The following is a 10,212-nucleotide window of genomic DNA, read 5'->3' as shown; positions in this document are numbered from 1 at the left end:
CCAGTCAGAGAACCTGATAAACAGCTAATCGTGCTTAGAAGGGGCACAGGCCGCTGGACTAATTCTGATGTCCTGGCCCCAAACACGTCAGCGAAGCCCGGATCCAGAGGGGTAACCGAGGGAAAACTCCGCTCCGTGAGCCCTTCCACCCTGGTGATAGGCGCATTAAGTGGAGACAGGCGCCCTCAGCTTCGCGGGCTCAGCCACTGCCTCAGTTATTCCTGACGCCATTCCTGTTCCTGACGAGGACGTCAGCTGTTCCTCCTGACGTCCTCATCACCGTCATCCTCTCTGCAGGTGGGATTATCCGATAAACGCTCAGCGTAGCTAGCATCTCCCACAAGCAGCGACCGGCACCCCGCCTGGCGCTAGCCTTGGAAAAGTCTAGCCTCCGCCTCCTCGAGGTCGGCGTGCTGGGGACCCAGGCATCCCTCGAAGATCCGGTGCCTGCCAAAGGTCATTATGTACCCCGTCTGAAATGACGGGCAAAACGGACCTTTGCTCTTAAACAGTGCTATCTCATGGTGAAGAAAAAGAGGGAGCCGTTTGTCCGGTCTGACCGTTATTTATACAGACCGGGATGGGGCCCACCCAGTAGGTGGGCGTGGACTAAGCTTTGTTCAGTGATGCGAGCGAGGGACAAACCAACTAGCGATAGCCTTAAAGGGCGAAGCCTATACGACATAGAACTGAACTTCTCTTAATTGGTACTAGATCAACACCAAGTAAACTTAATAACTCCTCCATTTTTCCTTCCCTTCAGGTTAAAAGTCTGGGTGTCACCTTGACAATACCCTCTCCTTTGCCTGCCATGTCACTAATATCACTGGGTCAGCTTACTTTCATCTCTGAAATATTCATCGTCTCTGTCCTTCCCTCACTCCTCTGCTGTTCTGGTCCACAGTCTGGTCCCTTCTCGTTTAGATTACACTAATTCTCTTCTCTTGATCTGCCACATATCATCACACTGACCCCTTCAATTCATCACATCACACCTTTTCTACAACAGCTTCATTGGCTTGGCATCTCATATTGCATCAACTATAAAATCCTTCTAACTTTCAAAGCAGTTCACAACCTAGACCCCTCTGCCCACCCCAGCCCCCCATGTCTGTTGGACCTCCTTCACATTGCTACACCCACCTGTCCCCTCAGATCCTCTTCTTCTGTTCATCTCTCTGTTCCCCCGTCTGTCTAGTCACTATGGAGAGCAGAGCATTCAGCCGCTCTGCTCCCAAACTCTGGATCTCACTCCCACCTGATCTCCGTAACATCGACTCTTTGCCACACTTCAAACTCAAAACCCATTTGTTTCAAATAGCTTGCAGTCTTTGATTGCAATTGCATTGTCTTTTTAAATCTTGTTTTGTACTTAATTTTTACCATATATTTCAATTTGTGTTTGTTTTTATGTCAAATTATGTAAGGTGACCTTGAGTGTCAAGTAAGGTGGCTACAAATAAAATGTATTATCATTATTATTATTATTATTATTATTATCAGGAGCAGCAGTGTGGAATCCTTGGACTAGACATTTGGACCGATGCCCTGTGATGAGACCAGCGTGGCTTCGACTGGATTTCCCAGTAGTTTCGATGGTTTGGAACCTGCAGCAAGCCAAGCAGACTCCGGGGTCTGGAACCAACCAGCCAGCAGAGTCTGCAGGTGAGTTTTACCTGTCAGGACCAGAGAGAAAATCTTCTGCAGCTGTGAAACATCTGGATCCACCCCAGTGGGCTGAAGGCAGAAACCGCTGGATGAACTCTGAACTCTGGAATCGGCTTCCCTGAACTGGTAGATGAAGGACAAGAGGCAGAAAGTGAAACATTATGGGATGGAAACCTGGAGCCACTGGGTCTCCACAAAACATCTGCATCAGGATCCAGATGTTTCTTGAGCTGATGGTTTCCGGCCTCATGGTCTGGGTTTGAAATTTGGATCTGAACCATCAAATATCTTTGAGACAGACTGAAAATCCATCCTTCTTCAGAAACTTTATTTATAGTTAACACCTTCCGAATCTCTGTGTTAACATGACGGCATTCATGTGATGTATTTATTTGAATGTGCTATAAATTAGAACCAAAACCACTGACTTGGTTTGTCTCAGTTGGAGTCCAGGAGAAAGCTGAGAAACTTTACACATTAAAATAAAATAATTTATCAGTTTGTGAAAAATTCTCTCCAAGATAATGAAAGCACAGAATAAATCAGTTATTTCTGCTCATGGCTCCTGAACTGTAAGATCCTGCTGAGTCTGGTTCTGCTTCAACTGGAGGCCGACCAAAGCAGCCAATCACTTGCAGCCTCCCTGGTCATGTGACCGGCAGGACCTCCAGCTTGTCCTTTAGATGTTGGTGCTGGAGTGTGTGGTGGAGAAGTTGTCCATGCGGAATCGAACCACTCTCCCGTCGGCCGGCGGCGTGAAGAGCAGGTGGCGGGCGAACACCTGGCGGCAGGCTTTGCGGAAGTTCTCGGACAGGAAGGCGTAGAGGATGGGGTTGATGCAGGAGTTCCCGTAGGACAGGCAATGGGACACGATGCGGAGCGCAAAGGTGGCGTCGTTCAGCGGGTAGGTGCCGAACTCCACCCACATGACGATGATGTGGTGCGGCATCCAGCAGATGGTGAAGCCGGTGACAACCAGGAGGATGGTCTGGACCGTCTGGAGAGGAACCACAGGGAACACAAACCAGTTTAACATCACCAGACAGAAACATTAAAACCAGTGAGGGGTGGAGGGAAGGTCCAGTTCCAGAACCAGATTCTGCTGGGAAACCAGATTCTTGGACTCCTTCCAGTTCACCCGTTAAATAACTTTGAACAGTAATTTATAGTTAAATATCTGGTTCATTTCACCAAATTTAATCCCATTCAGTGTCTTAAGGATGTATGCTTGATATGCATTGATTCTGGGAAACCTTAGTTGATTTCACTGCAGAATTATGGATTCAACACTTCCAATGACAAGCAATGAGCAAAGAACTGCGATGCTCTGAGACCTCTGGTGGAGGCAGCTGGTACTGTCCAATGCAGGTCAGAGTCTACAATAAGCTGCTGGATAGTTTGTATCTGTCAGCTTATATCCAGCAATAAGTTGATGCAAAAAGGATCTCCGTTGAAATTGTGTGAAAAGTAGCGATTTTGATATGGCTGAAAAGTCGCCTCATCGAATCTTTCCATCAAAACTTGAGATGTTTCAAAATTGCCAAGTTTTCACTTAACAAATTCATTTTTGTAATTCGAATTTGATACATTTGATGGTCAATGGAAACACAGCGACTGACTACCACAGCAATCAACTAGCGACAGCGGAAACAGAAACCTCGTTTTACAGGAAGAACATTTCAGCAGAACCAGAGTGTCTGAGTGACTGGGGGAGGAGCGGATCAAACAAGAACCACAGAGGGTAGGACAGGTCCAATGAGGCCCTGATGGGGTCCTGATGAGGCCCTGATGGGGTCCTGATGAGGCCTTGATGGGGTCCTGGTGAGGCCCTGATGGGGTCCTGACGATGCACTGATGGGGTCCTGATGAGGCACTGATGGGGTCCCGATGGGGTCCTGATGAGGCCCTGATGAGGAACTGATGGGGTCCTGATGAGGCACTGATTGGGTTCTGGTCAGGCACTGATGGGGTCCTGATGAGGCCCTGATGGGGTCCTGACGATGCACTGATGGGGTCCTGATGAAGTCCTAATGGGGTCCTGATAAGGCACTGATGGGGTCCCGATGGGGCTCTGAAGGGCTCTATCGGGGCCCCCAAGGGCCAGTGACCTCCATCCTCGGAAGGTCACCATCAGGTCTCCTTTTCTAATCCACAGCCAGCCTGCCTCTGGTTTTCTCCAGATTTTTTTCTGTGATCCTGGTTTTCCTTTTGCTGGATGATGACGTGGCTCCAGCTCGTTATGGATCGGTTTTCCAGAACCGTCTTCACTTGGAAACAAACCGAAGCTTATCTGCTGTTTCTCTGCTGGTTCGTTTAAAGCAGCTCTATAAATAACTGGAGCTGCAACAGGCCGGCTCTTTACTCTGGTAACGCTCCATGTTCTACACGTCCATCGTTTCTATACACAGTAACTTTTATACAGTGCTGCGCATCACTGCATGCTGGGGCTATGCCGTGTTCATGATCTCATCAACATGTCAAATATTTTAGATTTTTCCTCATCTGGAAGATAACCGCGCTCCTCCTGAAATGCTACATCAGACGATGTCAGACTGAATTTATTTTAGAATTTTTTTTTCTGTGTTTATGACATGATGATAACCAAAGATCAGCGAAGGTAAACACCAGAGGAGGAAGCTTCTGAGCTTCTAAAGGAAAGGTTTGATTCCAAGGGAGAAATCCCATCTCATTATTTGGGGGTACAATAAACAGGAAAATTTCTTAAGACCAATTTTGGGAGTCGGCAAAGTTACATAGAAATGCAACCTAAAATGTGATTTAAAAGCTTTTTAAACTACATTCAAGCAGCAGGACAAAAAATGACCAGTAATGCACATCAAACATGTTTTTCACGGTAAACAAACTGTTGAGAAGTAAAACTACATTTTAAATGTTGCTCAGATATGAGTTTTGTTAATCTCACTGATCTAATCTCTGCTACATCTTCACAAAAATTTAAGGTTCTAAATAAAAAGTTTTAATGAGTAACTCGTCTTTATTATAATGACTCCCATTTCAAGTTATGGGATATTTAAATTGTAACTTGTTAAGTTGGTTTATTTTTAAACCTCTTTTAGTTTTGTCATGTCCTGGAGAACCAACAAGTAGATAAAAATGAATATCTGGGGAATATCATAAGTTAAATGTAACACCTAAAGCACCGAGGATTTTATTGAAAAATATTCAGATTTCTCTTGTGGCTTTATGACTCTCTGTTGAAGACGATGAGAAATAAAGGGATAACTTTCTGTTTTTTCTGTCCGTCCTTTCTTCCGCTCTCGGCTCCCATACAGAGCTGTGGCTCAGTTTCAATCTCTTCTTGTTAACGAGAGTTAAAGGGCTAAATATGATTAGATAGTTGCTACCTTTAACAAAAAAGCTAAGTCTATTAAGTTGCTAGTTTTGATTTAAGGCATAACAGGCAGTTTATCATGATTCAGCCAAAGTAATGAAATAAACTGCAGTCTGATTTTTATTGTTAATGTGTTTCTTCCTATTGAGCAGTGAAAGTAAATAAAATGTGTTTCATGTCTTTTCCTTTAAGTATTTACTTACTGGAGGGTTTATTTGTGCTGCAGAGCCTCAGCTAACAGCTAACAGCTAGCTCCTCACTTCAGCGGCTCTGACAGAGCCGGTACCGTTCCTGCTGTTGCTCCTCCTACACCATTGTTCTAACCTAAAGATTCATTCTTATTTTTTTCTTAGATAAATGGCAGATTTATTTTGCTCTTTGTATCTTTTGCCTTTTCATGTTGATATTGTTTAAATGCAAATCTTTCTTCTATAATTTTTTTGGGTGGGCAATTGTAGAGTTTTTCAAGATTTGGGGGGCGCGGACCTCTGGACCCTTCTTGGATTTCTGCCCATGTTTGATTCCTCTAGTTTACTGAAAGTATGCTTCTGTTTTAACTCAACTGTAGTTTATGAACAAAGACAAATGAAGTAGCTTCATTCACAGCAGTCAGCCAGTTAGAGATTAGCTATCAGTCTTCCCTAACCCTTCCTGTCTAGCAGCGGGTCAGTTTGAGAATAAATCCCTGAGAGGATATCCCTCCTCTTTGGACTGAAGCTGACTGGACCCAGACTGCTTTGCTGCTCCTTAGTTCTCTGCCAGCAGCTTCTCAGCTTTCTATGACGTTGAACATATGTTGTCAGGTTCTTCTTCATCCATTCATATGTCCTCCATAAAATATGCTCTTCATCATAAACCCAACTCCTGTTTCTAATTATATCCTCAGCTCCCTCCACATCCAAACCACTAATGTTCCTGCTCGTCTTTCACAAGCTGTCTTGAAACATCCTGTCTTCTGTCAGAGAGATTTCAACACAAATGTTCCTGTGAGGTTGTGAAGAGTCCTTCTGATCACCGGAAATTTATGGCATTAATTAAACATCTCCAATAAGAAGCTGGTCCTTGCAGACCAATGCAGCTGAAGATGGGTCCTACCCCAAAGTCGAACATTCAGAACAGCCGGAAGCACCAAGCAGTTCTCCGACCTGATGAATATCTGCACAAGGATCCCATCACCCAAAACAAGAAAAAGCTATTCTACTGCAGAGTTTCCATTTCCAGGAGAGAAAAAGAGGCAGAAGATACGAAGATCATCCAACCACCAGTTATCCAACATCTTTATCCCCATGCTGGGATCGCAAAGGCTGATCTCCAGGTTCCATCCACCATCCATCCATGATGGACGGATGATGGATGGATGATCCACCATCCATCCATCTGTCCATCCTCCATCCATTTCTCAGACGTTGTCGGTGAACAGAACCAATCTACTGATTGTTTTGTTGGTTCCGGTTCTCTGAACTCAGCAGCCGGTTGGATCTGATGGATCCGGTTTATGTTTCTGACAGGAAATGGTTTCTGTGAATTAGAAAGTTCAACTACCTGCAGACTGGATGGTCCATGTCAAAGGTTCTGTTCTGACCTGCCGGTCCGGTGTGCTGATGGTTTGGGTCATAGAGTCAACAGATTTCTGGGTCAGAGCCGTTTCCAGCAGCTCATCATTTCTCCTTAAGGGATTCCTTAATAAATCTGCTTTATGACTTCATGTGTTTGTTCTGGTGACTCAGCAGATTTAATAACGCCTCTTATCAGTCTGAGCAGATCAATAAAGTAGAACCGGGTTGTTCCAGAAACCGGACCGAACCTGGCCTGGCCAGCCGCTCTGGGCGAATCCATGCCAAGACTTCAGGCCGCCAGAGGAACCTCCTCTATTCTTAGACGCTGTCTAAATATTTACCCAGCAGCCTTTGTTCCTCTGCAGCGCCGCGCAGCAGAACCTGTAAACGACCCGGTTCTGCTGCTGCAGGATGCCTGCTCTCTGTCGCCTGCCAGCCGGGCCGGGACCACAATCAGAGCCAGAACCAGAACCTGTACCTGGACCAGGACCTCACTGGATATGGTACTGCTGGTAGCACTGTGTCTAAACCGGACCGGCTTGGACCCAGAAACCTGCAGAGGTGTTGAGATCAAATGTCTTAACGGTAGAAGCACATCATCATCAGCCTCCTCTTCATCACTAGCCCAGATGACAAACCCAGAAGAATTCTGATGAAGTGATTCCTTCTATCAACTTTTCTTCTCGCTGGGATTAGTCACTGACCTGAGGAGGAAGAGAAGGAGGAAGAGAAAGAGGAGGAATAGAAGGAGTAGTTCACCTTTCGTTTGGACAGCTCGGACCTCTTGGACATGTTCTTCATCTTTTTATGCAGGTGGCACAAAACCTGGAAGACAGCAGACCTGGGATCAGTCAGCAAAGCTTTAGGTCGGAGGTTCTGGTCTGGCAGAGGGCGAATCCGTTTCCAGAACCTTCTTCACAACACCTGAACGCTTCAAAAGGTTCTTCAGTTCATATCCAGATTTTCACCTTAATTAGCACCATTGTCACAAAACAGCTTGTTGCCTTGGAGACCAACATGATGTCAGCAGACATCAACCGGCTTCATGTAGAAATATTTATTTAGTCAGTAAACAGGAAGGCTTGATGTCGTTTCCTGTTCTGCAGCTGAATCTGGGAAAAACCAGACATTCCCTACTGGTTCCCATCTGATTCTCAACTGGATCCCATCTGGTTCCCATCTGGTTCCCCTCTGCTTCCCATCTGGTTCCCCTCTGGTTCCCTACTGGTTCCCATCTGGTTCCCCTCTGGTTCCCAACTGGTTCCCACCTGGATCCCATCTAGTTCCCATCTGGTTCCCCTCTGGTTTCCTACTGGATCCCATCTGGTTCCCTACTGGTTACCATCTGGTTCCTGTCTAGTTCCCATCTGGTTTCCTACTGGATCCCATTTGGTTCCCATCTAATTCCCATCTGGTTCCCATTTGGATCCCATCTGGTTCCCATCTAGTTCCCCACTGGTTCCCACCTGGATCCCATCTAGTTCCCATCTGGTTCCCATCTACTTCCCCACTGGTTCCTTACTGGATTCCATCTGGTTCCCTACTGGTTCCCAACCAGTGGGAACCAGTAGTAATAATAAAGGTGACTGGTCCAGAGGTTGGTTCCTGTCTCCTTCCTGTCGGCAGCTGGCCAGTAGGGGACGCTACAGGCAGCTTGCTGACAGTCAGACTAGAGAAAAGGTCAGACCCAAAACCTGACTTCATGCTCCCCGATGGATCTATTGATCATCTATTGATCAGCATCGGTCTGCTCATGTCTATCTCAGACATGAATACGTCACCTCCATTTGAATGCGGCAGTAGAGCGATGGGAGCTCCATACTTCATGTGCTTGTTGTTTCAATCGTTTTATAGTAAAAACTGGACCCATTAGCATTACATTTCACAGAAAAGACTGAAAGAAAAACAACGTAATTTTATGAGCTGAATTTCTTGACTTTGCGGCTAGAATCTAATCTAGCTTCTACACAACCAAGAAATATTTCCCACATAAATAACGGCCATAGTAACCACTCTGGTTATAATTTTGTTAGCTTCGCTAACTTTCATACTGTGTAGTTTTTCTAATGAGAGCGAGCTGATGAGAACCCGCTGTTAGAAGGGAAACGATGCATTCCAGACCAGAGGGTTTTAGCAGGTCAGTCAGGATCAGAGCTGTCTGTTTTTCTCCGGCCTTCTGTTTCACAGCTCGGCTTCAAAATGTCGATGTTTAACAATGTTGTAAAGATGCTGCAAGTCAATGCCCCAATATGTTAAAAATGTATGTTTTCAAAATGTGAAGGAATCAGAGTTTAATTTTCTATTAGTGAACAAAATATGTATTTGCTCAAGTGTACCAATGAAACAATATGCTTTTAAAGATATTGTGTATATTTTAAAATATATCAAAATGTATTTTTAAAAAATTCACTTAACACTTACTTTAAATATACTGAGTATGTTTTAAATTACATCTCAGTGTATACTTTAGGTTAATGAAGTGCCTTTTTAGGTGCCTTAATGATCTTTTATTATTTTTGTTAAAATGGCAACGAATAAAAAGAAAATAATAATCCTTATAGTGGAACTTGATGTAATGTTGTTTAATAAACTAAATAATGTGTTCATACCTCAAAACATCAAACATTGACAGTTTAGTGACAAAAAATAATATTTGTCCTTAACACTAAATGGAGCAGGTATCTTCAGTTTTACATCTCTCCAAATATGATCTGTTGTTTTCAGTTTTTTCAACTAGAACACAGAAGCTGTCTTTACCCAATCTATTTTCAGATGTATGATGGAACTTATTTCCATCATACATCAAGAACCTGGAAAATCTTCCTCTGAAGCAAGTTGCCAACAGAACCGTCCTGGGAGCCCTGCAGAATAAACGCAGGAGCAAAGTTCAGAACCAGCGTGGCGGAAAGCAGGAGTCATCTCAGCCTTTTTTCTGCAAAAATGAAGATGTTGCAAGGAGCAACGTAGAGAGGCCACCTACCAAGCAACCTGCTTTCTGGCATGATGCATGATTAGTGTCATGATGTGTGGTGGTGAGGTAGATGTGGTGGACCCAGGTATGAAGAGTAAATGATGATTTAATAGTAATAAACACACATAATCCAGGTAGCAAAGGCGAGCAAAGACTCACACTGGTAGCAACTGACAGGAAACACAACTAACGACTGGATAGACAAGGACCCGACAAGGAAACAAGAGACAAAAGGTGGATTTAAATACACAGAGGGTAATCAGGGAACACAAGACTCAGCTGGGAGCAATCAAGGGCAACACGGAGACTCAACAGAACACAGAAACCTGAATTAACACACAGAAAAAAAACAAATCTTCACAATTGGTGAACGGCATTAGGTCCAGTTCACACTCCAGACCAGATGGTGGTGGTAATGCACACTTTTATGGCGCTTTTTTGAAAAGCGCCATAAAAAGAAGAAAAGGCATGAAGCCAGAGAAGATAACTGACGCTGTTCAAATTCATCATTTTTAGAGAGGTCCTTGATAATAGTTAGTAGTTTTGGTAAATTCAAGCTGGTAACATCCTAGTCTGAGTTAGACAACAACACAAGACAAGAACCGTATGGAAATGAAACATGGAACGAAGGCTTCCTTTCTTGGCTCTAGTGGCCTTTATTTGAC

General features: G+C 44.4%; 1 protein-coding gene across 1 annotated transcript in view; it reads right to left on the bottom strand.

Annotated features, from left to right (window-relative positions):
• Window positions 1–1,979: 1,979 nt before the first annotated feature.
• galr1b (galanin receptor 1b) overlaps window positions 1,980–10,212 on the bottom strand; it is a 22,644-nt gene continuing 14,411 nt past the window's right edge. The window contains exons 2-3 of the mRNA XM_015020189.1: window positions 7,336–7,401; window positions 1,980–2,665 (exon numbers count right to left, since the gene is read on the bottom strand). Coding sequence (XP_014875675.1) covers window positions 2,348–2,665; window positions 7,336–7,401 — 384 coding nt within the window. The 3' untranslated portion in view covers window positions 1,980–2,347. The remainder of the gene's footprint in view (window positions 2,666–7,335; window positions 7,402–10,212) is intronic.

Source organism: Poecilia latipinna, unplaced genomic scaffold (assembly GCF_001443285.1).
Source record: "Poecilia latipinna isolate Pla-1442-1.1 unplaced genomic scaffold, P_latipinna-1.0 Scaffold2544, whole genome shotgun sequence".
NCBI classification, from domain to species: domain Eukaryota; kingdom Metazoa; phylum Chordata; class Actinopteri; order Cyprinodontiformes; family Poeciliidae; genus Poecilia; species Poecilia latipinna.
This window is presented reverse-complemented; position numbering and strand designations above follow the sequence as displayed.